Raw genomic sequence first — 17,369 nt, 5'->3', positions numbered from 1 at the left:
GATATATTGCAGTTTTGTCTTACGGCCATTGCTACAGTGATACTTTTCATCATCTGATTGGACTGTTGCATCAAGAATACATCTGAGGAATGGAGATCATTTTCAGTCAGATCAAACAGTCATAAAATTGCAAATTGCCATTTGGCTATTGCTGCATATTTCTGTTAGTAAATCCAATGAAAGGTCTAGAAATATAGATGTCTTCTCTCGACATGTGCAAAGTATTCAAAACATTCCTTTGTTAAAAAAAACAAGTAGCATCTTAATCTATACCCACATTAACATTGGGATGTGTTCATCACAAAAATCACAAGCTGATCATTATAATACATATATATATATATATATATATATATATATATATATATATACAAACAAAAACATTTGTTTGACCTTGCAGAACACCGGAGTTGCTCGTCTACTGTCACCTCAGTCTCTTAGTTTGGGTCTAACCCTTTAAAACAACACAGCCACACAATGACAATAACTAACACATTTAAACTCCAAAGTCACAGTCAGTCTGTGGAAAAAACAAGAACTTTCAGTGGATGTTTTGTACCTACTAGCCATTTAGATCCCAAGATATGTCAAAATAAGGCTCAGGTTTGAAAATCACAGAATTACCCTTCAACGTTACCAGTTTTTTTCACTTGCATGGCAAGTAGCTCAGAAATCTAAAAGTCATTTTTTATTTGCCCCTGTACAAACTGGCTTAACTATTACCAGTTATCAAATGACAACAAAGACTAAAACTGATTGGCATGTTCAATCTTGAGCTGCTAAAATGTAAGAAAATAGTGGAAAATGTCCCAGTTTCTGAAAGTCCAAGGTGATGCCTTTAAATGTCATGATTTGTCATGACCTTTAAAGACAACAATTACTTCAACAATTAATCAGTAATAAAAACAACATTTTACTTGCTCCAGGCAAGTGGGCCGTCCTTATTGTGGAGTCCTGCATAGACTGTACCACGAGCTTTGATGCAGTTTACCTGAGGGAGCTGAAGTCTCTTAAACTGACATGGAACATTGCAGGTGGTCTGCAACACTCATGGGATCCATAGTCTGATACACACATCTGTGCCATTCAATATGACGGACAACAACTGGCTACCAATCCTATTATAGTGGCCTCCAATCGCATTACAGCACGCCATGGTGGGGAGGGGCTGAAGGTGCTATTCTGGTCGGGGCAAAGAGAGGCCCCTAAGGTAGTTAGACCTGTAGTAGAGTGTACCACAGTTTAAAGGTCCACTACTCTAAACCTGTTTCTAGTGTGTATTACAGTCCAACTTGCAAGTGTCTTTTGCAAGCACTTCTCACCCTAATAAGGGGGCCTCATTCATTGTTTCTTCTTCTTGGTATAAGTACATCAGAGATGCATATGATCTTGTTATGCTTCTCAGCTTATTGCAGGTGGGCCCAGAGGGCAAAAAGTGGTGTGAAAGACATCAGACATCATCTGGTGACCAAAACATTCTCAAGAACTGGGCCTGTGCAGCACTTCTTATATCTCCATGACATCTTCTCTTACAAGAGGGAATTGTATCACATTACAAGGCTAGTGTAGCCTGGTGCTTGATTGCAGGGGGAAATGGAGGAAGAAAGGGACTGATGGACTGATGGATGGAAAGACCGAGTGATGGATGAACAGAAGGAGTAGCTGAGACTGAGTTCCATATTTAAGTTCGTATTATACTGACCAGAGTATTCTGTACCTATGTGGAGTCTGCAGAGTAGATTGAGCTGGGCCGACCCAACACGTTTGGTGTGTTTGCGTCTACGTCTACATGTATGCTCAAATAGACAAAGTCATTCATCACTTACCCTTTTTTGTCTTTACTCTTGTCCTTGTCTCGGTCTCTCCCTCTGTCCCTCTCCTTCTCTTTCTCCCTGTCCCGGTCACGGCCCTTTCGCCGGCTCCGGTCTCGCTCTCTACTACGGCTCCTCCGGCGACTGTGGCTGCGGCTCCTTTTGCGGCTGTGGCTCCCTCGACGACTCCGGCTGTCACTCCTACTGCGAGAGCGCCGGTGGCGAGAATGAGACCTGGAAGAGATGAAAGGTATCAAGATAAACTGATAAGCTGATAAACCACTGACAACACAACAAACTAAATGTTCTTTTTTCCTTAATGTATAACAAGTAAGGTGCTGGTAGTCTTTCCACAAATGAGACTCCAAATCTTACTGCAGTGTTAAATATCACCAACCTGTTCTTGGTCTTAATTAAGTTATATCCACTTTCTGCCTTGTCTACCTCTATTTCAGTAAATCGTTGCCTGTAATTCCCAGAATGCCACTTGATCATTCCCAGCAAGCGTGGCTGAGAATGTTTCACTAAGTTGTCAGTTATGCATGTGTGTGGCAACAGTGATAGGAAACAGAGTAGTAGGAGCAATGGACTGAGTTCCCACTGTGGAAAACACATCATGTGGATGGAGTGCAGTACAGGTGATTCAGTTCATTGCCTGTTGAGAAAATCTACGGCTCTTCTATGCTGGATATCTCCCTGTCAGATTTTAAGACTGTACTGTAAAACAATACGCGTAGTACAATGCACAGGAAGCTAATCTAAGTGTTCATTCCTTTCTGTATTTCACCATATGATGTTTTAGGGCTACTTAAATCTGTTGAAAATAAAGGTTCTTTGCTTTCAACATATTTTGATTTTTTGTTCATATGCAAATGACAATGTTAAATGCATTAAATCAATTGTAAATGACTCCTAAAGCGATGGTGACTTTCAGGGTTGGGGAGTCATGAAATACTGCTAACGGCTTTACATATTTAAAATGCAAAAACTGAGTAACAGTTTCACTTTAAACAGGCTGTGACCTCAGCACAGTTACTGTCTCTAAAAATAGATTACTTGAAGGGATTACTTTATTGTTTTGGTTTTATCTGCTCTAAAATTCATATGAGGCACACATTTCCCATAAACAGATTTCATAAAATGCACAACAATTTGTGTGTGGTCAGCACACCTGCCACACAGTGCAAAAGATGAGATGGCAGCCAGGACACTGTCAGGAACGTGACTGACACTGAAATAAAAAGAATATTTTAAAATCAAGACAGCTGCAACATTACAGTGCAGTGCAAGCTTTGCTTGACATCAACCAAACTGCTTTCCAGATCAAAAGACTACAAGTTTGATCTAAACAGGGACCTTGACATAACTTTAAGTTCTTTTTTATCATGCTGGTGGATTCTCTCATGCTAATCAGGCTCTAACATTAATGACACAGGGTGTCATATGCTGTACAGATTGTGAAGTGCCCTGAGGCAAAGTATGATTTGTGATTTTGGGTTATATATGCAAGTAAAATTTGATTTTAACTTGCTGGCTAATTTGTTTAGTCAAACTGTCGCTAATAAACAAAAAAATTCGATTTGCTTAGTCAACACATAATTCTACTTTTTGAGGGATCTCTCCAGTGAGAAAAAACACATTCAGGGTGACTCAGACAAATGGGTCAAGCAAAACAATTTTGAAGTATTCCAAAAGTAACTCAAAGTATTCAAAATGCATTACTTAATTTAAACAATCTAATGGAATACATTATGAATTCATTTTCGGGGCACATATTTAGAAATCTCTCGAGGAATCCCTTTTAAAAGTAACCCTCCCAATGCTGGCGACAACGTAACTTTCACATCTGTGAACAAAACTTGAAACTAAACCCACTAGAATAAAATTTTCTCCGAGTGGAAAAATTCATCTTTCATTGGATCGACCTTATAATACAATTATATACAATCACATACACCATGAGAGACACACACACACACAACCACACATATACAGACAGTGTAGAAATGGAGCCAATTAGAGGCGGGCTCAGAGGAAGGCCTGTCCTCGGTATTGATCCTGACACTGGCCCTCTGGTCTCAACAAGATTTACAGCGGAAGATTTACTCTGTTAGTTATGACACACAAACATAAACACACACACATTCACACACACACATCATTTTAACACCAACAAAAAAAGAATTGAAAGTGTAACTCATGCCTCAATGTGGTGCCATATACACCAAGACACAAATAACCAAAACATGACCACTTATTTATGTGTCACTGCACATGCCTCTATTAATGCAGACGAAACCCTTCAACATGCTCTGCTCAAGTGTGTGTGTGTGTGTGTGTGTGTGTGTGTGTGTGTGTGTGTGTGTGTGTGTGTGTCTGTGTGTGTGTGTGTGTGTGTGTGTGTGTGTGGGAAGGACCGTGATTTGAAGCCCCAGTAGAAATCGGCAGCTGAGATGCCGTTATTTTCCATCATCTATCATTTTATTGATTTGTCTATAAAAACAGTCAAACCTGCTGTCCACGAGCTTTATTGCTTTCCCCCCTTTATTAGTTTGCAGTTTGGGACATCCAGAGCTGTCTCTCTGCCGACAGAAAACTAATCATTTTCTTCAGACTCCTGTCACCATCCTAACAGACAACACTCTGACAACTGTTGCAATCAATTAGGCTGGGCTGATCCTGATCACTGGAGAGTAGCTGCACTAGCTCACGGTCTCCAAAAGAGAATCTCCCTTTGAAAAAAACCCAAGCTCTCAAGCTGATCATTTTATCAACTGACAGTTGCAGTTTGACTGAAAACCTTTACATTTTTGCAAAGAAAAGATTTGAGAGGATCTGGGAACTTTTCATGGTACAGAGTTGTATTACCCAGGATCTATGAGGACTTTGTCCTGCCTGGTTACCTAAGGGGGTGTGATGTCTAATGCGATACAGTACTTTAACTTGCTCCTAAGATGTTACTACTGTGACTACATTTTTTTAAAGATTATTTATGTAATCCTGTAAACTGGCAGCATTTCTGTTTTATTGTATTCCATTTGGTGTTGTATTCTCTATGTTTTGGGTTTTTTTTTTAAATATTCTTTCGTTGTAAATTTGAAAACTGTAAATAAAGTAGTTAAAAAAAATCAATTATCAAAAATAACTGATTGATTAATGGGCTAATCATTTCAGCTTTAGTTACAATAATTCTCCCATTATTTGATCAGCAGTTCTCTCTTTTTTGCATTAATAACTTTCCCACAGTAAAGCCCGTCTCATTGCATTTTGCAGAACACATACTAAAGCGGACACCCTGCAGTGATTATCAAAAATAATTATTATGAAACATCTGATTCACAGGCAGAGGTGAAAGCAGTCATCAGTCACAGGACATTTGATTTAGCATGTTTGATACAGTGTTTACTGGAGCTGCGATTAGGCAAGTCAGAGAGAATCACAGCTAATGGAAAAAAGGAAAAGAAAAACATTGGCATTTTTGGGGTTTGGAGTCTCCAGGCGAGATAATCCATCAATGGACCAACCAGACCTTGGAATGAGTGAATCTATGTGTTGACAATGCCTGCGTATGTTTGTAATCAACAGTACATGAGAGGGAATACAACAGAGTTGCAGTGTTCCAAGCCTAAGTCTTATATTTTCAGCCAAGCAAATTGTGGCCAGAAGCAGCAGATGCAATAAACACAATCTCTCTCTGTGTTTCTGTGTCTCTGTCTCCCTCTCCCTTTCTCCCTCTGATGGCAAAGAAAACAGCCCACTTCTGGGGTGTGCAGCAAATTAAATTTACTGTAGTTAATAGAGTGAGCCTATGCTGCTAAATGTCAATTTCCTGACCAAGTCCTTCCCCTTGGAGAATGATTAGCTAATTTGAGGCTGGGGATAAATGGGCTAATGCAGGACACACACAGATAAACAGCCACAGTTGGACCCCATGCCAAGCCCTTCCCCTGCTTTACATTTTATTGGCCTTATTATCTCCAGGGAAAATGGGTCCCCCTATGGCCTAAACATATTTTCATTTCTAATAAAAGGCCCTTGCTGGTCGCCCCCACGTACAACCCCCCCACACACACATGCGCTGCCCCCTCACAGCCTCCTTTCCTCCATTCCTCCCTCGTTTCGCCGTCCAATCCATTAAATCGGAGCTCTGCAATTGGCTGGGACCATTTTCCTGCTGAATTATCAATAGAGTAATTATGCTGCATGTTGGGAGCTCGGCTGAAGCTTATCGCCGCTGACCCCCCGGCGCGCGCCAGGATATGATCCCTCACCACAGCCCATTGGGGTAATTATGTGGTCGGGTGTGAAGCTGGATGGTGTGTTACCCTTATCAGTCTGTATTCTATTTCTGTTTTCATTGAAAATTGGACATTAATGGCAGCAACGCGATACCACTAGTGTCAGATACAGGTGAACGTCTCCAATGGAATCTGACCCCAGTTAAATCATTATTCATACGACGCAGTCAGTGTATGGACGAGGAACACATGAACACACACACACACACACACACACACACACACACACACACACACACACACACACACACACACACACACAAAAAGACCAATCATCCTCACTGTTCCTTTAACCTTATCTTCTCCCCTATTCGAGCAGCAGTGACAGACAGTCATATTGTTTCTTCGTTTTCCCAAACCACCATCCTCTGTTGGGCAGACAAAACAAACTTTGTGTCCATTTTGTTTCCGTCCCGTAGCAGAAAACACCAACTTAACTGCCGGGAACACCACAATTGATGTTCTGAGTGATGCCCTGAGCAGCATCTCTGTCCATTAGGCCATAGTGTGGTGCAGCAGTGATTAATGGCCATGTAACTTTAACCCTATTGCATTTTAGTGGACACTGGCGACAGTGACCCCTGTCTGACCAGAGGCTTTCTCACTAACACTCTAAAAGCTTCAGGAGTCATCATGGGACCTTACACACCGTTCTTATATTTAAAAATGACCATCTTAGTTTCCTGGCTGGATGTTGTATTAATGACAAGGAATAAAAACAATTGATCATACTGTAATAATGTGCAGGGATATAAGTTACTCTTTGCAAGCATGTAAGCATTGACCTGATGTGCCACTGAACCCTTACATTTGGTGGCCAAAGTAAATTTTTGGTGAACCAAATTTAAACTTTAGTAAAAACAATACAGATGTGGTGCTTCCTGAAGGCATCGTTTCCACAGTAACAAACTAGACTTAACAGCTAGTTGAGGAAACTACATAGGACTTTACATCCTTAGATGTGTCATTCCAGCAACTTAAGGCTCATTTATTCTATACTTTTGATACACGTATAGATACAGAGGGAGCCTTCTGTCCGTACTTGGGTTTATTTTGTCCATAGTTCTGCACATTACTCCGATAGTTGTGGTGGACACTTTAACAGTGTAACCAATAGTTCAAGCAAGCTACCAACACAGGACACAATGATGAAGTTTAAATAAAAAACAAAAAACAAAAGCACTGGAAATGACGTTTGTCATCAATTAGTGAAAAGAAAACTCGATCCACAGGTTGTGACGTATTTAATAGCCACACAAACCACCTCCATCAAAAACACTGCCCCATAAGTCGACTCTTTCTCAAAAAGTGTCACCATGTACGCATGGAAGTATTTGGGCGTTTGTTAGATCGTTTGAAACAGATTTGCATACTTTCATATATAAAGGGGCATAAATGAGCCTTTACATTCCTGCTTTTGTTCACTCCTAAATTTCCCATGCAGCTTAGTGTTTTCATAATCAGCATTTTTGTGTTTCTGGTTCTTTTGTAAGGATCGCGATAGCAGTTTGAGTAGGCTTTGTAAAATCATACTTCAGTAGTCTAAACATATGGGTTCCTAGCATCAACAAGTACAGATCACTGTTTTCACAGAACATTGAACTAAAACACGTGAAGGAATCAAGATGTTTGTGGAACTGTAACATTGTGTTGGCGAAGGCTTGTAGTACAGGAATAAAGCTAGGTGGCCAAAGATGGATACCTACATAGAATATCTGGTGGCCACAGAGTCACTTTTTGTGGCGGCGGTTAATGTAGAACCCTGATGTCAATCAGATTTTATATTGGAATTGCATCTTAATATCATTTTGTTCACTATATTCATCTGGAGGCTTAAGTCCTGCTACCCTCTGTTGCACAGTGTATTTGTCTTTTTTCATTAATCTTAAGAAAAGCAAAAACATGACTGAAGTAATCTGTGCATATTCTATTTAAAGCCAAATGTACTTGCTAGTAAAATCTGAGCACTTTGTCATTTTAACAAAGATGAAACAAAGTGATTTTAACAACTACAACTTTTGTGAGTCTAAGCCACAGGGGCACTCTCCCTATCATTATTTAATCTTCGTAAAATGATGAGGTAGTCTGCTTCTACAAGCAAGTATCTGCAATCGACACCCATTAAGCTTAAAATATGGACAGAAAATCCCAATATCATGTTTTTCAGAAAGAGCAGAGAGAGAAATTGTCCATGAAAAAGTAGGAATAAAATGGACCAAAAAACCCCAGAGCAACAGAGGCTTAACCAGGGGTGGTTCAGGGCAGAGCCAACAACTACTCATAGTTACTCATTGTAAGAAATATCACAACAATTAAAATCACAATATGCCTTTAAAAATACTGATTGTGCAATGTTGGATAGACTAGACAGAGATTGTGCCATAATCAGTTTGTTGTGGCATAAAAAAATGTTAAAAAGTAAAGGTGAAATCTAGCCTAAACTGGTCCAGGCTGGGAAATTAACACCATAGCAACACCTGCCAAATGCTGGTAAAATACGGAGGTGGTGGGTAGAGTTCAAACACAAAATAATGATTTACTATCGAGTGGTTGGTGTACATGAAAATTTATCTGTCAGTGTTTGGTGGTTGTTCACATTTTAAAAAGTTTCCACCCTGAACTGGCCTAGACAAATACAATCCAATAACCACAGCAGTTTTTTTGTTCTAGATTAAGCATTTTTGTAACTACTGTGGTGGCATTTTGAAACCTTAAAATTAGTTTCAAATCTTTGGTATTTATCCATTGTATCTACAATGCATTTTACTAAGTAAACTAGTAAAATCTACGGTAAAACCTCAGATTTGAGAACACTCCATCCACACACACATACACACAAAGACTACAAAAAAGCTTGCCAGTCGACTTTTCCAAGCAATAGACAGATTGAAAAAGCGGGCCTATTGAAAGTGAGAAGATCCATATTTGAAGAACTTCATTAATGCGCTGTTCCCCGCCGAGTTATTTCCAGTGACAGAGCACACAGCAGCAGCTTCATGTTCAAGTTAAAAGTCACTTTTCTTTTTTTCTGCCATTTCAATGTGTCTAAAAGCACCTTGAGTGAGCAATGTGCATTTCCTGCTGCCAAAAGACGTGGAAAACAGCTGTTCCTGCCTGACGCTGCCTGCTGAATGGAATGCAAATATGTTAACCATCCAGAATTTATTACTTTTGAGTGCTCTTCAAACGCAACGGCAGACACAAGTTTAATTTATGATATTCCTCTAATTATGAGAGCTGTTGAAATCATTTCCCAAGCTGCTTCCTCCTTCCAAGCAGCCACATTATCTGTTCCCTCGGTTCACAGTTACACACACACACACGCAAAAACACACACGCAGACTCAGTCATCCACCATGCACACCCACACAGAAACATAAATATACATATACACACACTAAATAACACACAAGGAATCACTGCAAAGTAGCTGATTGTGAGCACAATTAACACAGCAAAGACCGAGCATGAAAGATTCACAGAAATGTTTTTTCTTCGTCCCCCTCTGCTTCATAAAAGCAATGTTTAGATTTGTCATAATCTTCAGTTTGCTTTTAATTTAGCAGTCGTCAACACAAACGTCTGCACTGCCCTGCTACGCTGTGAAGCAGAAATGAGACCCCATGCAGGCCACCCACTCACTGCCCCTCCCACCCTCCGCCATACCCGCCAAAACACACACACACACACACACACACACACACACACACACACACACACACACACACACACACACACACACACACACACACACACACGGTTACAGCCACGAGCCACAAGGTCAAGTCATTTAGCCGAGTTCAAAGGCCTTCAAAGACCCCTCAGATCTATATGAACCTACAACGGCCAGCCAATGATGAGGGAAAAGATGACTTTCTGCAGCAAGATGTCGTTTCCATGTGAGTATACGTGCATGGCCTTGTGTATGTGTCGCTGCAGTGCACGCACATGTGTTGATTACCCTGCATCTTCATCGCTGCATATGCCCGGTGTCACTCAGCCTCCTCATCGCAATCCTAAACTTGGCCGTCTGGTGTGCGCCCGCGACCTCTGACCTCCGTGCAGCCGCAGCTCGACATGACACCCATTAGCAGCTGGAGCCGAGGGGGGCCTCGGTTCAGCCACTCAGCCCCACACAGAAGGTCAAGTGGAGGTCACGCTCAGACTAGGTGCTAACTTGCCAACTCGCTCACAGCCACTCACGCAATCGTAACCCCACTTTTTTCCCCTCCTTCCATCTATCCATCCATCCATCCATCCATCCATCCATCATGGCCCGGAACAATTAGTTACACTGAGTTAGGAGAGAGTTGTTTTGGTTGTTACTGCCTCCATCTGTGAAGAGGAGTGGAAAACAGGGTGGAAAGAGGAGGAGGAGGAGACAATACATGAAGGACAGCAGGACGCTATGGAGGGAGAAGTTTTGATAAGATAAAAGAAAAAAGGTTATAAAAGTTGGGGAGTCAAGGACAAGCAGGGGAAAAAAAAGGGGAAAAAACGATTGGGACTTATGGAGAAGACAGAGCAGACAGCCGTGCTTCACATCAAGCTGGCTCCAATTAGCAGGTGTGCTCTCAGACGCTCGCGCTCCCTCTCTCTCTGGTCAGGGAAGATGTATTTTTCTGCCTTTTATACGCATGTATTTATGAAGTGGTGGGAGATCTGAGGGCCCTTAGCATAACAGCCTTTTATTGTTTAAATGTGCACCGCTCGGCCCCGTGTGCTTAAGTGATTTAGGAACCTCACAACTCCGGTATAAGAAAAATCATAAACGCTGAGACAAACCATGTGGGTGGACTGTAAAAGGCACAGAGGAACGGCCGACAAAAAGCAGACACACATTCCACTACTAAAGGGAAACTACACTTAATTAAACACCCAAGACACAACTGGAATAGTGCCCTGTAAAAAACATAGCACTATTAGTTCCCCCTCTTCAGTGAAATAACATAAAGTTGTCTTCTGACAGAACAGAGGCTTGTCTCATAAAGAAGTTTCTAAAAATCATTTTTTTATGAACTGCTGTCAAGACTGAACAAGGATAAGGAGAGGGAGACAGAGACGAACACAGACAGAGAGATCAAGAAATGAATAGAAAGAGAAAACACTCCGCCCCTCTCCCCTCCACAACATCTGTCGCTCTCATAGTCTACATGTCCCGTGCACAGATTTTGAAGTGGCCCGTAAAGGAGGCAGATTTTACCTTCTTTTGCAGATCACGGTTGATGGCTACAACACTGACCCGTAAGCATATCAACCTTTTTTTCCTCCATCATTCTCTAAACACGAGTGCATGCTTGAGTTGTCACAATACCAGAATTTCGAACTTCGATAAAATACTAATATAAAAAACAATACTCAATACCTCTTTCAATACCCATGACAAAGAAAAAGAAGTCCTAGACACATGAAGTAGATTAAGTTTTACTTGTTTGATGAACAACCTGCACACTGTGTTGATAAAGGATAAAAATAACTGAACACCGGCTGATTTTGCTGCCAGCCAAATTTCAGGCAGAACAATAAAGACTGGACTGAACTGGGGGTCTGAATGAGGTAATTTTTTTCAGTAACATCAGCACTTTCAATACTATAATCAACAGATATGTCCTACTGTTTTAAACACACAGTGTAAAAAAAGTACCTAAGTATTGATATTTTTGACAACGTTATAGGGCTCAACAATAAAGATTGTCCATCTGCCCGGGGCAAGTGAAATACTCAAGATCAAGATGATCAAGCTCGTAAATCTAGCCTGATTGGCCAAGAGGTAAAAAACAATTAAACACATATATTTTTATAGAGCTTACAACATGACACACGCAGTTAATGAGGCCATCTCTGGGGAGAATGAGAGGAGACTGTCATACCATTTTCAATATGCAAGAATGTTTGTTGCTTTGCATCTATGACACACTGTGTCCTGATTCATTTACTTAAATAAGGATTGATTAATAGTGGATAAACAAAACTATAATACAGCTGCAACAATAATCAACAATTTGATAAATCTTCCATGTTATTTTTAATGCAAAAATGGCAGAAAATGATGTTTTCAACCTGTCAAATATGGAGATTTGCTGCTTTTCCTTGTTTATTATCATATTAAACTGCATATCTTTGAGGATTAGAGTATTAGACTGACAAAAGAGGACATTTAAAGACGTGGACCCCCTCTGGACTTCTAGGACGGACAATTTTCTCTTTTTCTGGGTGTTCTTTGGAACAACTGATGAAATAATGAGAATAATAGTTGCAGCCCTGGTTTAAACATGACAATTACCTTTGGTCTTTGTTATTTGATAACCTCTAATAAATAAAACAATCTGTGTAGGTTGGAGTAAAAAGACAAATGCTGAACCCCTGCATACAGCTTTTCACAACCTCGCAAATGTTTTTCTCTTATCTCTACAGAGAGTTATTGCTGATGCAGCCAAGGTCAATATAATTTCTGTTTTTTTATATACATCTCTTATCTATTTTATACATATGTATATTTTTCTGTCTATTTTATGGAATCTAAACTATTTTAATCTTTAGTCGGAATGTCAATTATTCAAGTGAAGGAGCCAAAAGACTGATCTGATTTGCTATGTGCTGCTGAAAGCAGGATCCAAATGACGCCACATGTTACAGTGATGGCATAAATGTCATTCATTACACATCTGCAGTAGCACATGAGAGACAGGGCGCACACGTTGTTATCACACTTTTTTCTGAGTGTCAATATCCCGCAGAGTTTACAGAGAAAATCTGGCAGACTTCCACTCCAGCGAAACTGTTGACTGCATTTAAAATAATTACATTTTTCCTGCTTTGATTTCAAGCCAAAATTGCAACGTTGAGTTCTCTGTTCAACCAGTCACAGAAGTGTTCTGCTCTTTGTTCAGCCAATCATACGACAGTTGGCCACGTACCGTTTGGGCGATCCATCTATCTCCACTTCCTCCTCATGTCCTCGACTCTGCCAAAAACCCCGAATGGATAGACCGAACAAAAAAGGAAGACAAATTTCAAATAGAAAAACTCATGCACATGCTGAGAAAGTGTTTCATTACTTTCAAAAAGACTGTCAAGGTTTCAGTCAAGGCGCACATGATCCTTGTTTCATTTCTCTGCCATTCTCTCTCATTTTTCTCTTCTTTTTCCACAAATAAATTACTAAACGTGTGAGTGAAACCACATGCTTGTGTGTGTGTGTGTGTGTGTGTGTGTGTGTGTGTGTGTGTGTGTGTGTGTGTGTGTGTGTGAGTCTGTGTGCGCGTTTGTGTGGTTCCTTCGCTTGTCCGAAGTGAACTGACAAGTGCAGGCAGTGGTTCCATTAGCTGGCAATTTGCTCTCAAGTTGTCCAGTGGGGAGAAGGGAGACGGAGTGATTTTTGGCAGGACGACACACATGGCTCTGCTTAGGACGAGTTAAGTGAGGCGCTCACACACATAATCCCAGGCCATCATTCAAACACTATCGAAACACATACGCTCTCAAACATGCAAGGTCTAAACGTGAATAAATAGAGATCAATGCTTCAAATAATGAAGATGTGAGTCTGCTGTAAACATGCACATATTTGCTTAAAAACCTCACTGATAAACGTGTGCTAAAAAGTCAACAGTAAGTTTTAGCCTGAATATGCCTGTGCCAGCATATTGTAAAGACAAACCATATAAGCTTCCTCTGAGTCCCTGAGCATGAAGGTGTCCATATGGTTTGAGCCAGAGCATAACTAGAGTACAAGGTAAACACGGCTGACTGAGGTTTGTCCATGCATGCTCTCTTAGCACGGGTCTCTACGGACTGGCTCAAAACCTGGCCACTGAATCACACACAGCACATAAACATACCTCCCCTCCCTCTGTGTGTGTGTGTGTGTGTGTGTGTGTGTTGCATGTTTAAGAGTGAAAAGAAGAACTGTGGACAGACGGTGGCGTTTATCTGTGCATAAATTAAGAGCAGAAGCTGTTAATTAAAAGGGGGGAAAATACGCACAGATAAAATAAAACTTTGCTAATCGGCTACTTGGCAAGGTGACCTCTGAGTGCACCGGGCGCCATTCTAGGACCCGCCGTCCTGCTGGGCGAGTGGCACAGGGGGGCAACGTGCAGGTCTGGCTATAAGCAGCAGGCAACTGGTAGAGGCCCCCCTCCTCTTTATGTATCACTGTCTCTCTATGTCTCTCTGTCCCCCTCCTTCTCCGCCCAGAGCGTTATTAGACCCAGGGCTCCGCTGCGGCTCCAAACAGCTCAATGACAACACACAGGGCCTGCCAATTAGAAATAATTAGACAGTCATTTCAGTGGCAAGTCTTTTTAAGTGCATATATAACGATGCAATGATGCTTATTAGCCGGCCTGAGCCGACGAGGACCAGGGCCTCAAACGCTTTGGCGCTGGAGAAAATAATTATGCCAGTGATCACAAAGCGAGCTGCACATCTCTGTACTTCACCTCCACGCGTTTCAAAAATCCACTTCATTAGCTCCCGTAATTAATCCTCCATTAATTGCAGGAAAAGCCCAGTTTACCTCCCTTCGTTTCTAATTATCATCTTATAAATAGTTATGGTTCTAATTAATGTGTTCATTAGGCAGGATATTTCTCTCAAAGCCTCGCTGGGAGCCAAAGGTCCGGCTCGGCTCTCTCTGAAGCCTAACCAGCCAGAAGGTGAGGCCATCCTGCCTGCATTTGCTTTTATTTTACTACATTCAACCTCCTAATTGGCATTTAAAACCCAATTTGGAAGAACTTCAAGAAGCTTAAATAGGAGAGAGAGACAGAGAGAAGGCAGGAAGGAAAGAGAGAGAGAGATACATTTGGTGTTCATTTTCCTATGCCAGAGCTAAAAGCGTTTCTGTCTCCGTCTTTCTCTTGGTCTGGCCAGACGGATGAGGCTTTTCACTCTCATAAAGTGAACACAATGAGGGCTGATTGCATGGTATTAGTCTTTGGCATTGTAGAATTTTATTTGCAAAACAGTGCAAATGTATCTCTACTAAAAAAAAAAAATAATGGTACGAGTGTCATACTTAGTGGCTTTCAGTCATCAAACAGCCACATTTTTGTCTTTGGTACACAGATATAAAGTAACTAGTCTGGTCTCTATGATACTTACATTGATCACAGTTCATTCACACAGCCTTCAAAAAAGGGAAATTACTCAGTGCTCTCAATGATTAGAGATGGAAACCTAAATAAAAGATTATGCTTTCTTTACGTGAACTTCTCTTAAATTACAAAATCCATATAAACTTATAGAATATATAGTGTAAGTAGAATTTATTATTCAGTTATTTTGGGAAAACTGAATCATGCATGTTCAAATATGCTTGTATTCTCTATAGGAATAATGTTCATTGTAATAGTTGGAAAGAAAATGTATTAAAATTGAATTAGCAAATAGTGATAATTTCACAGTTACTTCAACACATCTCGTTATCTGTTACATTCACATTTATGACCTTTGTTATGTATAGAGCTGCTAAGATTAACTGATTACTTGATTAGTTTTAAACACCAACTATTTTGATAATTGATTACTTGCTTTGACAGTTTCTTTTTTTTTTTTTTAGAATAAAAAGCTCAAAATTATCTGATTCCAGCTTCTTTAATGTGAATATTTTCTCTATGACAGTAAACCGAGTATCTTTGGGTTGTGGCTAAATAAGACATTTTAGGACGTCATCGTGGGCTTTGGGAAACACTGCGGCCTTTAGAGGTCATGGAAAATTTTTTAAAGTTTCAATTTCATAAATCTGAAATTACCAGAAACTATTTACGATTATTTAAGAAAAAAATAATCAGAACTAATAAAACAAAGCCATGGGATTAAAGTTGTGTCATTCTTCAAATATATAGTTTAAGAAGTGTTACACCGTATTTGGTGACCTGTCACATTAACACCAGAGCTTTACCTTATATCTCATCACTGGCACGTGTGTTGTTCAGAGTTGTGATTAAAGGTTTGGGTGGGCCACAGAAGATTTTTCAGATTTCAAATTGAGCCATGGCAGTCTTATGTTTGGGAATAGCTGTTACAGACCAATTAATTAATTAATTAATTAATTAATTAACTGAGCAAATAATCGACAAATTGATTGATCAACAAATCAAAACAACCGTTAGTTTCAGAACGATCTGTAACCCTTTTTGATCAGTGAGTGTGTATTTCCCTTGTGTACCAGGCTGTATATCACTATGAGTAACCATCTGATAAAACATGTTATAAAGAATAACAAAAAAAACAACTTTTCACAGAAAATAGGTTTTATCTTCCCACCTCCACACTCAAAAACATGAACAAAAGAAAATAAAGATACAAATAACTCGAAAAGAAAAGCTGTTATTCTATTATTAAGACTCTCTGCATCTTGACGGTGATTAAGGGCTACAGCGAGTCCCTTTAACATCCTACATGTTTAACCCTCACTTCATCTGGATGAACAGGTAGGCTAACAAGAAAAAATACGCACAGGTGACTCTGACTTCACACGCCTCCGATGTCTGCAGAAAAAAAGCTCTTTGCATGTCAGCGCAATAAAACGCAGTAAAATGCAAGCAAAGTAATGATGTTTTCCCCACATACTACCAAATCATCATTTGAATCATTTAAAACCCAGTCAGTTTTTAAAGATGGCTCAGTTGTGTGGTGCTCTAGTGTGTTGTAGTTTATGTCTTGTACAGATCTGTTTGTATTTCCTTGTTAAGTTCTGAGTTTTGTGTTTTCAGTATACATATTTGTTGTTGAGTTTTATGCATTTTAAAGGCCCAACCAGAGACAGGCATTGAAATTAGCTTGGGTTAGAAATGCTGTGGTGTGTAGCACTGGCTTATGCTACATACTCGTCCCTGTCCGGGTTTCTGCAGGTTTCAACAAGTTAAATTTACGACTTTTTAAAATCTTTATGACAGTAATTCAAGATTTCATATTGGCAAAAAGTGTTAAAGACATTAGTGAATATATGTTTCAATTCAATCCATTTCCTGTAAAAACTGGATTTAAGACATTTTAAGGCCTAAATCTCAGATTATTGGATTTTAGACTTTTTAAGAAACTCTAATACAAATAAATATTAAATAAATAATTCATTAAATAAATAGATTTTGGATAAATTATAACATTTGATAGTTATGGGAAATAAAGAATTACCACTCTTTCCAGCTATATTAATGAGAATGACGAACTCTTGTGAAATCACATTCTGATTTAAACACAAATCAGTTTCTGATGCCCGAGGGATTCCTCGTTTCCTCTCCTTCACACAAAA

At 40.0% G+C, this 17,369-nt stretch overlaps 1 protein-coding gene across 2 annotated transcripts in view; it reads right to left on the bottom strand.

Moving 5' to 3' along the window:
* rsrc1 (arginine/serine-rich coiled-coil 1) overlaps nucleotides 1-17,369 on the bottom strand; it is a 165,037-nt gene that overhangs the window by 132,017 nt on the left and 15,651 nt on the right. For both annotated transcript variants that reach the window (XM_084716936.1, XM_084716937.1), the window contains exon 4: nucleotides 1,827-2,045. In XM_084716936.1, coding sequence (XP_084573062.1) covers nucleotides 1,827-2,045 — 219 coding nt within the window. The remainder of the gene's footprint in view (nucleotides 1-1,826; nucleotides 2,046-17,369) is intronic.

The sequence above is a fragment of the Lutjanus erythropterus genome, chromosome 4 (genome assembly GCF_056507025.1).
Source record: "Lutjanus erythropterus isolate fLutEry1 chromosome 4, fLutEry1.hap2, whole genome shotgun sequence".
NCBI classification, from domain to species: domain Eukaryota; kingdom Metazoa; phylum Chordata; class Actinopteri; order Lutjaniformes; family Lutjanidae; genus Lutjanus; species Lutjanus erythropterus.
Note: the sequence above shows the minus strand (reverse complement) of the source record. Positions and strands in the feature narration are given on the sequence as shown.